The sequence below is a fragment of the Mus caroli genome, unplaced genomic scaffold, assembly GCF_978045245.1.
Source record: "Mus caroli unplaced genomic scaffold, Mus_caroli_1 scaffold_20, whole genome shotgun sequence".
NCBI lineage: Eukaryota > Metazoa > Chordata > Mammalia > Rodentia > Muridae > Mus > Mus caroli.
Window position 1 is genome coordinate 43,901,813 of NW_028227275.1, and position 19,478 is coordinate 43,921,290.

Sequence of the window (19,478 nt, forward strand, 5' to 3'; positions counted from 1 at the left end):
CCTCTGTGAGTACCATGCCTTCAGATTCCGCACACACCTCACCCTCAGCAGCCATGCTGGATTGGTTCCAGAAACCGCCACCCAATCCTGCATGCCCAATGTTCAATGGTGTTAAAGTCTGTTCATAAAATACTGTAGAATTTACACATGAATTATACACACACACTGAAAATGCTCTCTGAAAACAAGAACAAAAAGCCCAACAAGAAAAAGCCTGTGTATGTTCAGGGATGTTTAATATTTTCCAGAGTAATTTATAGGTGATAGCAAAAGCTTTATTTATTAGATAATAGTTAAGATTTCCTTTAAAAATAAGACGCCATTTTCTATCATTCTAGAAGGTACTGTATTCCCCTCTCCCATTCTGTGGTTGGCCGAGTCTGCACTTGCAGAAGTCACAGATACCAAGAGTGGACTCTAGGAGGAAATTGTGTACTATTTCACCAGGCACTGTTTTACATGATTTATGGGAATTAACTGTTTTTTTTTTCTTATTACATACATGCTGGTGAGAGGGGAGGGTCTTTCCAATACTCAGTGGGGGGAGCCTGGAGAAGCTGTGCGGTCTAGCCTCAGAACCCACAGTCCTGAGCATAGCTAGCTTCCCCATCGTCCTGGGTTAAGGCTTAGTTGCCATCTCTGTTCATTCATTTTAATAAGCAGAATTATTTTGAGTACTTTCAGACCACCAAGTTTGATTCTGCTTTAAAAGCATGTGTAGATTTACATGCCTCTCAATTTTTCAAGTGTAACTAAAATAACTTCTTTACTTTTTAAAATATTTAGTTAGAAAGTTCATTCTGGAGAGGTCAACATTCGAAACTACATCCCAATAAAATTAGATTTGGGTTACGAGCAGTCTGGAACAACGGCATCATCTTAGATGTGTGTACGTGCATAGCTGTACCTGGAAGGAGCCGGGTGACACTGAGTGGAGACTTGGTCTCTGGGGAACTGGTGGTCGGTTGGTCAAGGGAGAATCTGGCACCACATCAAACGATGAGATGCACTTCTGAAAATGTGTTCTCTTCTTACTAGTGTAATTGCAAACTAGTTTAAAGATATTCCACTCTGCTTGGAGTGAATTTGCTCAATGATCTAAAATTCTTTCATGATTTCGATGAGCCTCTTGATTGTGTGAACTGCCTGTTAATTGACTTTTTAACCATTCCTCCTGCTCAGTATACACACACACACACACACATACATATATGGAATTAATGTTTTACTTGTGGCTTTTACCAGGGACTATGACTTATAAGCAATCCTCCTGTTTCCAACATACTTCCAATCTTCCAGCCAAGTCTTGGGTCAACATATATTCCCAATAACACAACACGCTATATGGGCCTCTAAACTACTTCCTTTGGGGTTTGGCACAGACTGGAGTTCTACTAAAAGACTAAGCAGACAAGTGAGGAGGAAGGCAGAGACACACCCCACCCCCTCTGATGATTTGTTCTCTGGAACAGATAGTTTTCCACACACTACGCTCTGCCCTTTGTGCCTCCTGCCTGCCCTTTCCTCTAACTGGATTGCTTTGCTTTGTAATTTTGGAGTTTTGGCTTCTTTAAAAAAATACACAGAAATATTACAAGAATAAGTTTTCATTTTAATCCCAGGAGTGGGGATATGGGGCTGCTGCAGATTGTCCACAGCAGCTGACTATGATTTGCCTCGTGCTCTAGTAGGGGCGTGATTGTTGCTAGCAGCAGATACAGATAGTTTCTGTAATTGTATGGCGTTTGGAATTCTGGGGGCTTTTCAGAGGCATGATGGCTTGTTGGTTGATCACTGTTGGTTGTTGCTGGTCACAGTTTAAGTAGTTGTGCCCAAGGAAGAAAAAAAAAGAAAAAAATGATTACCTTGATGGCAAAGATCAAACTTGCCCCCAAGGAACTCAATGTCTCTAATCAGCAGTTATTAACATTTTCCCCTTTTCTTTCTATGCTTTTTTCCCCTCCAGTCTAGTGGTAGGGAGTTGAAAGGTTGGAGAAAAGTGGAAGAAAGAATAACTCACAAAGTTCAAATGGCAGCTACATTTCTTCTTACTTTCAGCTAGCTAACCTACCTAGTCCCTCAAAAGTCACCTTGAAGATAGCCTAGATACACACCTCCCAACCCCTTGCTTTATACGAATTACCCTCAAACTCATCCTTACCTAGAGATATCACCCCCACAAAGTGCTTCCATTTCACTTTACATGGTCACTGCCCACTTAGCTGCCTGAATCCATAGCGAGATTTGGAGCTCCTGGAGGGCAGCCATTGAGTTGTGCAAGTTCTCGGTCATCTGTGACTAAGGGAATGATGGGTATTTGGCTCAAACAAGGAGCTCATTTTAAAAACTGCTTCTCATATACCTTCACCAAAGATGTTGCTCTTTAGCTATGGTGTGTGGCATGTGTGTGTGTGTGTGTGTGTGTGTGTGTGTGTGTGTGTGTAGCCACAGAAGAACATCAAGTATCCTTCTCTATTAGTTGTTTCTTCTTCTTTTGAGTCAGGATCTCTCACTGAAGATAGAGCCTGTGCTTTTTCAGCTAGGCCAGCCACCAGAAAGCTCTGTCTTCCAGTCTTTGTCTCTTCTGATAGGGTTATAGGAGTTTTCAGGACCACCCCTTGCTTTTTTATGCATGCTGGGATCTGATCTCCAGCCTTTGTGCTTGTTCAGTAAGTTCTTTTATCATGGAGCCATCTCTCCAGCTCTGCTCATATAGTTTTTAAGTGGCTGAAGAGAACGCCAACCAACAATAGCTTAGTGATCAGAAATAAAGTTTGACTGGGTCACAGTCATTTACTTGTTTCTACAGTGTCTGTGGCTGATAATGGCAGAGACCATATTCAGATAATGTACCTGAAACCAAGACCAGAGTTATCAATAAGACCTAAACCACTGACTATTGCTTTTGGTCGATGGTTTAATTATTTCTTTCACTAATTTATTTATTCACTTTACATCCTAATTGTAGACCCCATCCTCTCCCTCCAATCGTATCCTCCCACCATGATTCTCCCATTACCCCTTCCCCTTCTCTTCAGAGAAAGGGAGCCTTCCTCCCCTACCAATTTAACCTGGCACATCAAGTCTCATCAGGACTAAGTGCATCCTTTCTCACTGAAGCCAGACAAGGCAGCCCAGCTAGGGGAAAGTTATCCAAAGGCAGGCAACAGAGCCCAAGTCAGAGACAGTCCCTGATCCAATTAGGGGACCCACATGAAGACCATGCTGCACATCTGCTACATATGTGTAGGGGCCTAGGTCCAGACCAAGCATTCTCTCCGGTTGATGGTTCAGTCTCTGTGAGGCCCCATGGGCCCAGGTTAGTTGGTTCTGTAGGTCTTCTTGTGGTGTCCTTGACTCCCTGGGTTCCCACAAACGAAACCTTCCTCCCAATCTTCCACAAGACTCCCTGAGCTCTGCCTATTGTTTGGCTGTGGCTCTTTGCATCTGTTTCCATCAGCTGCTGGATGAAGCCTCTCAGGTTAGAGTTACATTAGGGTAGTTTAATTCTATTTGTTTTATAGTCTTAGGACTTGCAAATTACACATGGCAGGCACATGAAGCCACTGTGTGCTAAACCATTATCATTTTTAAAATTCATACAGCAAAAAATATTTTATTTATTAAAAAGTTTTACATTTACATGATGACCTAGGCCCATAATTCTAGTATTCAAGAAGTTGAGGCAAGGCTGGGTCTGGTGGCACATGACTTTAATCCAAGAACTGTCAGGAAGCAGTGACAGGAGGAGTTTTGTGAGTCTGAGGCAATCCTAGTCTACATAGAAATCTCCAAGATAGCCAGGACCATAAAGAGAGACCCTGTCTCAAAACAAAACAAAACAAAAACAAAAAACACAACCAGCCAAACAAACAAAAGCAAGACCCCCCCCAAACAAAAAAACAACAAACAGACAACAAAACAAAAGAAGAAGAAAGAAGAAAAAGTGGAGGAGGAAGAAAAGGAAGTGAATGAAGAAGTCAGTGTTGATATTGAGGCAGGAGAATTTCAGTCAGTTCAAGATTGGCCTGGGCTACTTACTAAGTCACAGGCTAATCTGGGGTATAGAGCATGACCTTATCTCAAAAGGCCCAAAACTAAAACTTGTTCTCTAAGAGCTGAATTTGGGGAGCTGGTGAGATGGATCCTCAGTAAGGGTACTTACTACTGCCGCAGAAAACCGAATTTGGCTCCCAGCATCCCATTTATTAGGTGGCTCACACCTGCCGCAACTCCAGCTCCATGGGATCAGATGCCCACTTCTGACCTCCACAGACTCGCGCTTATGTGCACATACCTATACAAAACTCCTTTTTGCACTTTTGTTTCTTGTTGATTATTTGGGAATCTTACATCAATACACACCATTATTTCTGTGTCTACCCCTCCACCCATGACCTCCCTTTCAAAAGAGAAGGAGAAAGAAAAGAAAAAAGGTCCATTTATTGTTGTTTTTGGTTTTTTGTTTTGTTTTGTTTTTTGTTTTTCGAGACAGGGTTTCTATGTATAGCCCTGGCTGTCCTGGAACTCACTTTGTAGACCAGGCTGGCCTTGAACTCAGAAATCCGCCTGCCTCTGCCTCCCGAGTGCTGGGATTAAAGGCCCGTTTCCATTTATTGTTGTTGATACACTCACTGGAGCATGGTCAAACTCCTTGTGGCCAGCCCCACTAGGGAAAGTGAGTGAAGTCTTTCTTCACCTGCACCCCTGCCAGAAGCCATCAACTGTTGAGTGCAGCTGGCTGGGAAGGGTGCCAGCTCTCCTGTACCCAGGCCACCTCTGGTGCAGCTGTGCTGTGGCTGGAGAGGGGTAGGGCTCATACAAAATTTTAAATAAGCTTTTGGTATTTTTAAAGCTAAAATTTGGGCTGAAGAGGTGACTCATCAGTTAAGATCGCTTACTTCTCTTCCCAAGGATGTGGGTTCAAGTCCTAGCACCCGTGCGACAACTAACAACCATGTGTAACCTAGTTCCGGAGACTAGACACCCTCTTCTGACCTTCTCAGGCAAAACATGCATATACAGAAGATAAATCAAAAATAAATAAAACAGAAAGCTAGAATTTTAAAAGCTTATCTGTGTACATTGATTCTTACTCTCTTATCAAATCATTTCTGTAGTTAATAAGTACCTTTTTATATACTTTGCACTCTATAATATTCAAAATACCATCCCCTTTCTCTGTGGGAGGCATACATGTGCCACAGAAGATAAATTTGGGGAACTGGTTCTCCCAGGTCACCTTGTTGAGGCAGGATCCTATTTCTGCAGGTGCCCTACTCCAGGTCACTGGACACAGACTTCAGGCTGATTCTCCTGTTACTATCTCTTACAGGAATGCTGGGATTACAGATGTAGACCACCACATCTGTTTGGTTGGCTGGTTGTTGTTTATTTTTGTTTTGTTTGTGATGTTGTTTTGAGAAAGGATTTCCCTATGTAATGGTCCTGGCTGTCCTGGAACTTTTTCTGTAGACAGATTGGCCTCCAGCTCACAGAGATCCATTTGCCTCTGCCCCCTGTGTGCTGGGATTAAAGGTGTTTGCCACCACATCTGGCCATATCTGGTTTTTAATGTGGGATTCTGAGGTTTGAACTCAGGTCATCAAGTTTGGGCAGCAAACACTTACTACTGAACTACTTACTGAATTACTTCACCAGCCCACATGCCATAAAACTGTTTTAAAAACGCAATTCATCAGATCCCTCATATTTTAGCCAGCAGTGCATCTGTTGCCAGCAGAATCCTGCTACTCTATTGTTAGAGTCAGGAATGAGAATGCTAATAAATATCATCATAACAATATTTAGTATTTTAATTTTATTAAAACACCAATCTTTCTAAAACAAAAAAGCCTGGAAAGTACAATGAAAAAAAAAAACAAAGCAACACAGCTCCCTTATTTACATGTATACACACACACACACAAACACACACACATTTTGCACTTACTTATTATCTACCTTGATGATATGTGAGACTCTATTCTATTTTTAAAGGTTTCTGGAAAATAAATACTGTTTCAATCATTTGACTGTTTCAAGTTTTACTATATTATGAACCGTGTCTTATTTTCTTCACATCTCCAAACATGAAGCCATATAGTGCCTAAGTCGAGTGTTAAATATTCACTGATCCATCCCATAATTAGCCTCCAAACAATGACACCATTGCATACACTAGCAAGCATTTGCTGAAAGGACCCTGATATAGCTATCTCTTGTGAGACTAGGCCAGGGCCTAGCAAACACATAAGTGGATGCTCACAGTCAGCTATTGGATGGATCACAGGGCCCCCAATGGAGGAGCTAGATAAAGTATCCAAGGAGCTAAAGAGATCTGCAACCCTGTAGGTGCAACAACATTATGAACTAACCAGTACCCGGAGCTCTTGACTCTAGCTGCATATGTATCAAAAGATGGCCTAGTAGGCCATCAGTGGAAAGAGAGGCCCATTGGACATGCAAACTTTATATGCCCCAGTACAGGGGAACGCCAGGGCCAAAAAGTGGGAATGGGTGGGTAGGGGAGTGGGGGGGGGGAGGGTATGGGGGACTTTTGGGATAGCATTGGAAATGTAATTGAGGAAAATACGTAATAAAAAATATTTAAAAATATTTTTATATCAATATTTTACTTGTATACATTAATAAAATTCATTGTGTATTAAAAAAAAAGAATATTCACTGAATAGAAGCAGCAATCCTTACATTTGAGCCCAGTACAACTCTCGAAATGGCCCCTCAGATGCTTCACCCAGTTTTGGTGCCTGCACAGTTCTTTCCCAGAGGAAATGACACACTTAAGGCCTGCACTTTAGTCCTTTCTAGCCTTTACCATCTCATGTCACCCAAATGTTCTATTTCATACAAAAATAACGAATCTCTGTAAAGTATTGGCTCATACTCCAGTGTGGCATGGAACTCACCATTCACGGCCCACACCTGCGGAAAGTAATTTAGAGGCCAGACTTTGCAATAGTTGGAGAAAATACTTATATGAAATAAATAGCATCTTTTTAAAAAAATAAGTGTTTCCTAAAGAACCCTATGGCCTAAAACTTGTAATCCTTGTGCCTTCGAATCCTGAGTGCTGAAATTACAGGTGTGTGCCATCACACCTGACCCTTTAAATGAAGACTCTTGATGCATAGTACAAAGTATCTTTCCAGGAAGGCAGAGGGAAATTGAGTTTCCCTGGATTCTCTTAGCTTAAAAGCCCTTGTTGTGTACTTTTTTATTTTTGTACATTTTTGCATACTCTGAAAAGACATCACGCAGTCATCTTATGACTATCACAGTTATACCTTATAAAAGGCCGAGTCACCGCTAGGATTGTCCTGATGAACCATGATGGGTGGACAATGATGAATGACTTCAAATTCTTGCGCAACCTATTTTGAAAAAAGAAACAATTCTATATTATTGCTAACTTACTTTCCAATAGAAAACAGACCCCCAAATATGGATATATGCAGTTCTGGTGAGGGCTTCTTAGGAAGGCTATTTCTGATGTTTAGAATGTCCAGGATTAATTTTTAAAATGCCGTTTATACGTTTTCTCTCTCTCCTCAATCCTATGTCTGTGCACACATGTGTGCATGCACGTGTGTGTGTGTGTGTGTGTGTGTTCACATGCTTGGGTGTGTGTATAGTGCACGTGCATTCCTGCAGAGAACCCAGTTTCTAGTGTTACTCTTCAAGAGCCATCTACCTTGTTTTCTGAAACAGTCTCCCACTAAGACCTGGGGTTTGCTGATCAGACTCTGCTGGCCAGCCAGTGAGCTCCAGGAGTCTGCTTGTTTCTGCCTTCCAAGAACTAGGCATGTAAGCACGCACTACCACACCTCAGTGATTTGTTTTACCTGAGAAATTGAACTCAGGTCTTTGTGCTTGCCTGGCAAGCACTTCATAAACTAAGTTATCTCCCTAACGTCCTGAAGTGGCTTTTGAGACATAACTTGACACTTATGTCTCACTTCTCCAGCAGTGCAAATGTGAAAGAGAAGGGTAATATTTCTACAGCAGACAGATGTATAACAATTGCCCTATTTTTGCTTCATGATGATTTTAAATTTTGTCACCTTTACCTTGGTTAACTTGACAAGAATATACTCTCCAACGATTTTACTATTAATTTATGTTTTATTGATTTTGGTTTTGAGACAGGAACTTGTGTAGCCCAGGCTGGCCTCACACTCACTGGGTAGCTGGGATGACCTCCAGCTTTGGATTCTCTTGCTGTCACCTCAGGAATTCAGGGATTATAGTTTATATGCAGGTGATGAGACACTGCACACTCTAGCACTCTTCCAAATAAGCTACATCCTCTAACCCTTGATGATTTCTTTTCTCTGACTAAGCCTTGTTTTGTTCTTAAATATAAAGAAAATCAGCCTTTTTAAAATAATTCTTGGTTTTCAGGCACATTTTTAGTATTAACAATGCTATTTTATTATTGTTAGATCATAAAAGGGATTTTAGTCAAAGGTACTCTCATGGCATTTATGAAAGAAGCCTCATCTAATGGGATGTAATACATATTAGATATCATAAATGAGTAGTTGGCTTATGTTAATTTTCCTATATAGGACAATAAAGTTCGTCTGAGTCGAGAGGAAGGATGCACACAAAGGCAGTGCTGGGCTAGCAGTCACTGAATACTGAACTAACACAACAGTGTTCTAAGCCATCATTGCCCTAGTATAGAAAACAGTAGCCGGGTCACATGACACCACTGAGACTCATGGGTGCCTAGGTTTGTCCATTCAAGTTGCACCAACACACCTTCAATCTAGAGTGGATCAGGTCTGCCAGCTTCAGGATGACAGCCAGCAAAATCCAGGAAGGAGCAGCTTTAAGCATCACACAACACTTCATTAATATTTTGACAACTTGCTGCTTCACGAATGAGTGACCTGGTATCTCTAAGATATGCCTGTATTATATAGGCTAAAAGAGAGCTACTCGAGAGATCCTGAGGTCGTCAAAACAGTGGTTAAATGGCTGCAGCTACATACCGTCTGTCAATCATCTGGTAGCATTTCTTCATCCAGCCTAGTCCTGGCATCTTCCTCCTTGGGGTTGCACCATTTAAGTACACGATCATGTAGTCTTCAGCAACCATCAGCTCTAAGGTACTTATTACATATCTGATCGCAGGAAGGAAGAGAAATGTTTTCAGTTCCCACATCAGAGATCTCATTGTATTTACACTGTAATTAAGTGACATTCAAATTACAGGGTGAAAGACACTGAAGAACAGTGGTACGTGGTCTCTTTTCCTTGAGAACAATGCATCACCATTGCCCTTTTATTTGTACATGGGCAGCCACCCTAGAAAAATATGTGGGTTTAAAAGCCGACATTAAAAAAAATAATAATATCAGCAATGTTATCAAACATTAAGGGCAACTCAGATTAACCAAGGTCAAGAGTCAGTGAAGGCAGGTTTTCCTCACCAAGACCATGCTATCAGAAACAAAAACAATCCTCTGCCCAAAGGAAATGTCAGGCAAGTTTTAACTACAGGCCAAACTGTGCTCATTTGCTTAACCCTCTATTCTATGAACAAAGTTCCCTAGGGCAAGGCTCTGTGACTGAAGTCCTACTGGCTTCTTATCAAAGGCTCAGGCTAGGCCATACACCCATTCAGTGAAAGACGTTTGTTATCAGTCGTCACGTGCCCGCGGAGGTCAACCCAATCACCACTCACAGGAAAAGGTTTTCCATGACATAGTGGTAATCCGCCCGGCTGCTGTCTGGCAGAAAGCAGGCAGCAAACACAATGATGGCATTCAGACCGTCCCCATAGTATCCTGGGGACAAATGAGAAGATATGTGTAACTGAGTGAAATCCCTTAACAAGCTCACATTGCTCATAACCACAGAAATCTGAAGTCTTGCCCGGCGTGTATGCATATATATGCACTATATCATAAAATGAGCAAGCATAGTGAGGGGTACCCTATACGTATATACACATGTATTTATCTTTTAGTGGTTAACATGTTAATATAGAGTCTTGTATGTATACTATGAGACAGTTTGACTCATATGTCTCTAACTTAACACTGATTTACAAAAATGCTAGTCTATATAAAATTTCATTCTGATGGCTGAAAGAGGTTCTGTTAGACCTATATTGATTCTCTCTAGTTTGAGATACAGTTAACTGCGACATTTAGTCAGTGGATTGCAATATAATCCCAGACCCATACACTCCAGTAACCAGGGCCTAGTAGAGAGACATGCAAAATACCTTAATTTTGATTTCCAGGCCTAGTCATTTGACTGTAGTAATCCTGGATTCTCTGGATATAACAGCAAGTGCAGGAAGATGTGGTAACTTCTGGCTAGGCCCAGAATAACAACACCAAATTCACAGCCTCACAGCTTAGAGAAAGCAGTGTACTAAAAAAAGGGCCTACCTAAATTCTCTGTGAGCCCTATGAAAATATATGCATGTGGGAAAACTTGAGAATCATTTCCGGATGAGCTGGGTGGGAGGTGGAAGTGCTATTTGCAGGTGGAGCTGAGAAAAACAATATCTGTGAAAGGCAGGTAAATCCACCATTCAAACTGCGAAAGTCAAAGAACATAGATACACCCCAGGACAACATTCTCATCTTCTGAAATAGCTGACATAATTTTAGCATCTCTCCCACAAGCATTCTGTTTCATCAGAGCTTATCTATCTATCTATCTATCTATCTATCTATCTATCTATCTATCTATCTATCTATCCATACATACATACATACATCTGGTGTTTGAGTGTGACAAGTGTACAAACATGTCCCCTGGCCCCCTGTGGAGGTCAGAGGACAATTTGTAAGGGTCAGTTCTCTCCTTCTACCATAGGAGTTCTGGTCAGGAAATACATGTCACCAGGCAGGTAGAACCCTTAACTGCTTAGCCATCTCACCAGCCCATCAAATATTCCCATCTACATACTCAGTAGTAGTTTACATTATATGGTTCCAACCTTGTAGTCATTACATAAAGATAGATGCCTTTGAGGCTTTGAGCAGGGCAGGACAAGAGTACCCCAAGGCCTGATCCCGTTCTCTCAAAACTCAAGCGTGTTTTATTTTCTATAGTGTGTGGCTATGGTTCTGGTGGGGATGTAGCAGGCAAATGTTGATGGTAGATTGGGATGGGTTCCCCATGATGTCCCTTACAGAGATACCGATTATGACTCTACCACCAGCAAAGCGGGAGGAAAGTGAACTAAAAATGCTTGTAAGCGTGACTAGTTTGGGGTGTTGTACAGGATGGCTTTGTTTTTGCTTTTTGTTTTTGTTTTGTTTTTGTTTTCTGCTTTTGCCACTTATCATACAAGATGCCGCCTATGTCCATATTACATCTGGTGTAGCATATTTGTGAGACAGCATCCCCTCAGCCTCCCTCTGGTCTTGCTGCTTCAAGTCCATGATTGCCATTACGTAGTTATCTCCCAGCTCCTTCTCAGAGTGTTAGCGTGAAGAAAATCTCAAGAGAGTTCTTTTATGCTGGAAGTTCCTGTTTCAAACAGTTTTACTTCCAAGGACTCACAGATAAATGGAAATCCGCAAGGGATGCTGACGTGAGCTAACATGAAGACATACAGTTCAGACAGCACAGGAGAACATAAGCATCAGACACAAAAGGGTTGATGCCACAGTCCCACTGGGAGAGCAAGCACAGACCATCTTTCCCAACACAGCTGTCAGCCGCAGGCGTCACCTCGCTGAGATCAGGGCTATTCCATGAGCTTTTCTGCTTCCGGGGGATCCCTAAGAAATGTTATGTGTGCTCAGAATGCCGTGGCATTGCAATCCCCGTACCGTCTAACAAAGGAGCACACAGGGGCGCTGTCCACATGAGCCATTAGCTTTGTATAAAAGTTGCTGAGTTTACAAATAAAAATGACCCTAGGCACTTCGAGTAGATGAGCTGTAAGAAAAAATGGGGCAAAATGAAAGGGAAGAAAATAAGGGGGGATTGCAAGAACAGCAACAGAGGAAGAGGGGGATTTTCACGAGAAAGCCTGTCCCCTAAATTGTGAACTGATATCTTTGGAGTGAGGCTTTGGACGTGCTTGAAAAAATAACTGCTTACCAGTGAGACATGGTAGCATATTCTGGCAATCATAGCACTTGGGATGCTATAGCAGAAAGATTATTAGTTCAAGGATGCCCTGGGCCGTACATCTAGTTCCTATCTCAATAAAATAAAATAAAATAAAATAAAACAAAATAAAATACTTATGAGTAAGAACAGTAACTAGAATGAGGTACTTTTCTCTGTAGTCCTCTATACAGATGCTTTCTGGGACCAGCTAACCCCTCATCTTCTGTCCCAAACCATGCCACTGTTCAGGTAAAGTTGCCTGTTGGTAACAACAAAATTCATATGAAATTTTGTTTGCCTGTCTATTTATACTGGGGATTGCACCTAAGTCCTGGCATAGACTGTGGCAATGTTCTTCTGCTAAGCCTCATCTTCAGTCTTATTTTTATATTCATTTTGAGTCAGCGTCTCAATAAGTTGCCCAGGTTGGCCTCCAATTACTCTATAGCCTAGGAAGCCTTACATTTAGAATTTCCCTGTCTTAGACTCCCAAGTAGCTGGTATCAAAGGCCTGGCTTGGAGCGTGGTTGTTTAAATATTAACTTGTCAGATGCTGTTCTTATAAACAAGAGGCAGGCATAAGATGCATGTTCTGGTGGCAGCCAGGGATGGGTGGGTGCCAGCAACTCCACCATGGAGCCTCCTGCGCCCCTATGGAGCAGTGATGGCAGACCTTACCTGAGGTGACCCAAGAGGCATGAAAGAGATGTGACACAAGTTTGCCGGCCAGCAAATGGAATGGAGAGAGAAGGAAAGATGTCACGGGTGCAACAGAACACACACACACACACACCAGCCAGCAAGGCTTCTGCTCATGCTCTCCAGGCTTGTTTGTCCAGCAACACTGCAGAGAAGGTTACCTGAGTCTCCTAGAGTGAAATAAGAGAAGTAAAAAGAGAAGAAGAAAGGAAACTCTTTGTTAACGTCCTTCAGTATGACGGCTCTTGGTTATTCAGTGACCTTACTCTCAGCTCTACCTATAAAAACTATACATATCAGGTCTGGCTTCCATATGATCCCTTGGCATGGGCTATGTAAAACCATCCATCACGCATCTTGCTTTTTTCTAGTGGTGGTAGTAGGGGTGTTAAGCAGATGACAAGAATGTTATTCCTGGGTCCATAAGATGTGAACATTGGCAACACAATCTGCCTCTTTCAGCAGATAGAGTAGCTGAGGCCAGAGAACGCTAGGGGATGTACCAAGGTCCGAGACCCTGAACTGTGCACAGGGTGCTCGTGCCATGGTTACCAAATCTGAAGAGTGAATTATAAACACAGCTGTGAATCCTGGGCAGCCTCTGACAGTGGGTCAGTTTCTCTAAGCCCTTGGTTGCTCCCACCTTGCAGTTTCCTGTGCTGAACACTGTCCTAGCGGAAGTTTCTCTTGGGACTGACAGGAAACATCTTCAGAGCAAATGGGAGCTCAGAAGCAAGACTCTACTGTGTCTACTGTGCCGTCTGTTTTGACATGTCCCCCAGAAGCCAGGCTGAGGAGCTTGGCTGGATGCTAAGATGCTGTGTTCCCACAGAATTCAGGAGAGTGGTGTGAGTTTCCAACATGGAAGACTAAACTTTGTCAAATTCAGAAGTAACATCTGAGCGATTCTGACCTAGAGCACAAAAGCTGCCCAGCATGTAGGGAGAGGTGGCTTCTTGATAATGGGTGGGCCGAGGGGACAGCCAGAGGCATATTCATGCAGCTGGGTGCTTGGAGGAGACTGAGGCAGAGCCAGGGAAAGGAAAGGTGGCCTTCTCTTCAACACAAACTGATTCACTCAGACAAGATCCAAGTGCACACAACACACTGTGGAGAGGAGCCAGTGCCAAGGGGGGGAGGTGGCAGGGATGGAGCTCAGCAAACGAGTTTCCTCGGATCACAGATGGACTTTACAGAGACCATGGCAGGCAGAGACAGTCTTCACCACCAAGTGTACTCCTGGTGACCACTCTGGCCTGATTCCAATGACCTGGACACCAGGACACCCAACTCACTTGATTTGACTGAGCTTCAAAAGACAAATAGGTGATTCCACTGAGGTATTAAGAGGTAGTTTGGCCTTACAGTGACAGAAGAACATGAGCCAGCCTTTTCATGACATGGGCTTTAAGACAGAGAGCCAGGAAAAAAAAAAAAAAAAAAAAGACAGAGAGCCAGGGGAAGCATGTCCGGGCCTCATCTCCAGGTGACTTTGACTTACTCTGGCAGACTTTTCTATATTTTCCATGCATTTTAGAGAAAGCCCAGTCAGCCATTCTGTAGTCAATCTTTGTGAGATTTGTTTGTTTGTTTGTTTACTTCCCAAAGTAAACAAAACAAAACTACCAGAGGGGCACTTTGAAGCAAGGAGGACTTCTGTGAACACTGGAGAAGGATTCTGGTTTTGCTTCATATCCCAGGCAAGGGCTCAACTCTACAGTCCTTGGCTACTCTCAGCAAGCTTTGCTCAGCATCATTCCAAAAGACTGTGGGAGAGATGAGATTCCTCTCAGAGGATCCTACCCCTGCCCACAGCAGCCATCCCAGGGCCACACTGCTGTTCTAGGGCATACAGTAAGGCAGGAAATAGAACGGTCTGGTCAATGAATCCTAAGGGTATCCTTGTCTCTCAGTCAATCAGTTTCCTTGGGTGGCCCTGGTGCTCATGGGAGGTAGTGATACATGAGAAGGAAGGTGAGAGATGCATTGTGGGAGGGATAATTGCCCAACATAACTGTGTGCTCCTTAGAAATCGAATTCTCTTGATTTGATGAAGTATCAAGAAGGGCTAAGGATACAGCTCAGTGGTGGAGCCTTTACCTAGCATATGCGAACCCCTGGTTTTAGCCACTAGTGCTGAAAAGCAAACCCTTAATGCACTGCACTAGTGAGTTTCCTAGTTCTCATTAGGGTATAGAGAGCACCGACAGCAGCAGCTGTCTCATGAACTGGCACATTTTCACGGATGTCTAGGTGGTTAGGGAGGTGCCTTGAGATGACAGGACAGGGACACATGCAGCAGACAAACCAAACAGCCACTGATGTTTTCTGAAGTCAACAACATTCAATGCAATGTCTGTGCTCATCTGACTTTTTTTTTTTTTTCTGAATCTCCAATTGATCAAAGCCACATGGGTGCCCGGAGCCCTCAGGTAAAACACTGGACATACAAGACACACTTTGCCCTCTGCTGGGTCTCTTGCCAAAATGGAGGTTTTGATGGTGATTAGCTTTTGTCTGTTCCAAATTTAATGTGGTTCACAGGTAAACAAACTTAGCGTAGGGGAAGTAACTATTAGGCTGAATCTAACAAGATGAGTCAGAGCCTCTGTAGAGGACAGGCAGCCACTCCAGGTCTTATAATCACTCTGGGGTTCTAAGCACTGAGAACTCAGCTGGACCCGCATTTGTTTCCCAGTGAAAACTAGAGTTGGCTTCTCCCACTTCCTGGACTCGAACAGATTGAGTACCTCCGTGAGAAATGACTCTCCTGTAGGGTTCAATGACCTTCATGTCAATCCGTTGCTCCTGCTCCCCGATGACCACCGTCCTCCACAGCCGGTTGTCTTCTCGCTCCTCTTCAGCCGTATACTCTGGAATAGACTCTGACTCTTGACCAGAGCTTTTGTTGGCCGTGGGATCTTCTGGAAGTGAAGCACAGAGCAGGACTTCACAGGAAAAGCAGACAGGAGACTGGATTGTAAGACACCTACTTGCAGAGACACCTACTAGAGCTGCATAGCACCCATTGTTTCCTTAGGGCCGGGCAGCAGCCTGACCACACGACACCTACCTTATGGACTGATTGATGAACCAAACCATTTCCTAAGGCCATGCTGAAGTAGGAACAGTTGAGGTTGGAGTTCTAGTACCAACCTTGTTCATGCTGGGTAAGCACTATAGGTCTTTCTGGTTGGGTGATATCAGGCCCAGGTGCCTTTGGCTTCCTTGGTCCTCCTTCCCCCAGTTGTTTGGACTGTTTGAATGCCTTAACTTGATGATGCTCCCAGGCTTAGACCTCTCCTGTAAGTCTCATAGGACAGGGATGAAGCTCCTGTTCTGTTGTGAAGCTAGGACATATGCTTATACACAAGTCTGGTAACACTCTCCATGCATTGTTTCAAAATATGCTACAGCAAAGATTGTAGAGTAAATGAGACACAAGCAGCTTTGTAGACTGGAAATTTTGGGTTCACAAAGCAACAACAGCAGCAAAAGTCCCACTGAGTATTCTTTGGTAGGAAATTTGTTCTTATGCATTCAAAATAATCATGTTGTTTATTAAAAGAATAAGCTGCAACTGCTAACTATTTTCACTAGAAGTACTGGTAAAGATTAACAAAGGGTAGTCTTCTTAGCTTTAAATGATCTAAAGAGAAAGGTTATCTATATCGTCTCCCCTAGTTCTGAGATATTATCCTTCATATTTTTATACAGTGGAAAAAGACCATTTAAATTACACTGTTCTTGGTCTCAATCTTCCTGTAGCATAATGATAGTAACAGCAGTGCTGTGCTTCCTACCCACCGGCACTGGGTAGGGCAGCAGGTATTAAACAATAGACCAATGCAGAAACTGTTAGTAACAAAGCTAGCAGCAAATACAAGCCATAGTGTGCTCTGTAAACTCTCCTAAGCTACTGACATGCCTTGGGTGTGACTCTCGGTCTGAAGAGGCTGTGAATACCTTGGGCTTGTGGATCTTTGTCTGAGCCACCTTTAATACTCACTTCCCTTGACATGCCCCACAGTTAGTTTAGAAGCCTACTCAGAACACTCACACTCTGGGAAAGTGAGTGAGCAAAACCAGGAAAGCTTGAGCAAGCCCTTGGAACTAGACACAGCCTATGAGGACCCACAAACAACGTTGCATCCTGGAAGATTTGGCAGTCACTAAATATACACCAGTACCTAACTACTTAGTACTGGAAACTGAAGGTCAGCTGGGAAGCCCTTGCTCTTTTTGCCAACACCAACCGCCATACCACCCACAGAGCCCTGGCTCATTCTGGTCCCACTATGTTCCCAACAGCACTCAGCAGCTTGTCAAGGATGCGAACACCATGCCACCTTCATTTGTCTGGTATTTCACCCTTTCTCCTTGAGGTGGGAAACTTGGCTGTTAATGCTAGCTCTCTCGGCTAGCATCTTCTCATCTTCTCCCTGACACCTAAGAACTCTAGGTTTAGAGTATGTCTAAAAGAGCATGGTATATCTTCTGATGCCCATGTAGACATATGCCCACCATTGATTTAGGAGCATCCCCACACACACAAACCCTTGATGAACTCACCATGCATCTAAACTTTGGTGAACTCACTGCCCACCAAACTTCCTACAGTGTTCCCTCACTTGCTCTAATCCCTGGTGATCTCTGTAAAGGGATGGGGAAAGGTATGTTGTGTGTTTGTATTTGCATTTATCTGTTTTGTTTTTTGGGCTTTTTTTCACACACTTTGTTGTTTTGGGGGGAGTGGTTTTTTCTTTCTTTTCTTTCTTTGTTTTTAATTTTTTTTAAATTTATCAGTAAGTATATTTTAAAAATTTCAAAATAGCAAAAACTCTTTGAAGTTAAACATTAAGAAAATGCTAATTTCAAGCACACTGAGAAAAAATATCAATGCTATTTCCATGATGTTTGTAGAACACGATTTTAATATTTTCAACTGTTAATATTCAACACACATAAGAATTATTTTAAGATATATTTCATTGTTATGTCTCCCTTTTCACTTCTGATTTTATTAATTTGTATTCTGTCTCTGTGCCCTCTGGTTAGTCTGCTAAGGGTTTATCTATCTTGTTGATTTTTCTCAAAGAACCAGGTCCTGGGTTTGTTGCTTCTTTGTACAGTTCTTTTTGTTTCTATTTGCTTGATCATTTCCTGCTGTCTACTCCTCTTGGGTGTATTTGCTTCTTTTTGTGCTAGAGCTTTAAGGTGTACTGTCCAGCTGCTAGTGTAAGCTCTCTTCAGTTTCTCTTTGGAGGCACTTAGAGCTATGAGCTTTCCTCCTATCACTGCTTTCATTGTTTTCCATAAGTTTTGGTATGATGTGCCTTCATTTTCATTAGATTCTAAAAAGTCTTTCTTTCTTTCCTCCTCGATCAACTTATCATGGAGTAGGGCATTGTTCAGCTTTCATGTGTATGTGGGCTTTCCCTCGTTTTTGTTGATATTTCAGACCAGCCTTAGTCCGTGGTGATCTGATAGGATGCATGGGATCAGCTCAATCTTCCTGTGTCTGTCGAGGCCTGCCCTGCGACCAATTACATGGTCAGTTTTGGAAAAGGTACCATGAGGTGCCAAGGAAAAGATATATTCCCCTGCTTTAGGATGAAATGTTCTATAAACATACTTCAGAGCCGGGCGTGGTGGCGCACGCCTTTAATCCCAGCACTCGGGAGGCAGAGGCAGGCGGATTTCTGAGTTCGAGGCCAGCCTGGTCTACAAAGTGAGCTCCAGGACAGCCAGAGCTATAAAGAGAAACCCTGTCTCGAAAAACCAAAAAAAAAAAAAAAAAAAAAAAAAAAAAAAAAAAAAAAAAAAACATCCTTCAGATCTACCTAGCTCACAATCTCTGTCAGTTTCACTGTGTCTCTGTTTAGCTTCTTCTTCTGTGACCTATCCATTGCTGAGAGTGGGGTGTTGAAGTCTCCCACCATTTACTGTGTGGTGTGTATTTTGTGCTTTGAGCTTTAGTAAAGTTTCTTTTATGAATATGGGTTCCTTGAATTTGGAACATAGATGTTCACAATTGAGAGTTCATGTTGGTAGATTTTTCCTCTGACCAGTATGAAGTGTCCTTCCTTATCTTTTTTGATAACTTTTGGTTGAAAGTTATCAAAAGTTGATAACTTTTGGTTGAAAGTTTTTGATTTTCTTTGATCTTAGAATGGCTACTCCAGCTTGTTTCTTGGGACCATTTACTTGGAAAATTGGATTCCAACCTTTTACTCTGAGGTAGTGTCTGTCTTTGTCACTGAGGTGTGTTTTCAAGGTGCATTTCCTGTATGCAGCAAAATGCTGGGTCCTGTTTATGTATCCAATAGGCTAGTCTATGTCTATTTTGGGGAATTGAGTCCATTGATGTTAAGAGATATTAAGGAAAAGTGATTGTTACTTCCTGTTACTTTTGTTGTGAGAAGAAGAATTATGTTTATGTGGCTATCTTCTTTTGGGTTTTAGAAAGATTACTTTCTTGCTTTTTCTAGGGTGTAGTTTCCCTGTTTGTGTTGGAGTTTTCCATTTATTATCCCTTGTAGGTCTGGATTTATAGGAAGATATTGTGTAAATTTGGTTTTGTCATGGAATATCTTGGTTTCTCCATCTATGGAGAATTGAGAGTTTTGCTGGGTATAGTAGCCTGTGCTGGCATTTGTGTTCTC

At 42.5% G+C, this 19,478-nt stretch overlaps 1 protein-coding gene across 1 annotated transcript in view; it reads right to left on the bottom strand.

The window, feature by feature from the left end:
• Prune2 (prune homolog 2 with BCH domain) overlaps positions 1–19,478 on the bottom strand; it is a 267,188-nt gene that overhangs the window by 14,500 nt on the left and 233,210 nt on the right. The window contains exons 12-15 of the mRNA XM_085833931.1: positions 15,564–15,737; positions 9,716–9,818; positions 9,021–9,152; positions 7,308–7,394 (exon numbers count right to left, since the gene is read on the bottom strand). Of these exons, the coding sequence (XP_085690057.1) occupies positions 7,308–7,394; positions 9,021–9,152; positions 9,716–9,818; positions 15,564–15,737 (496 nt within the window). The remainder of the gene's footprint in view (positions 1–7,307; positions 7,395–9,020; positions 9,153–9,715; positions 9,819–15,563; positions 15,738–19,478) is intronic.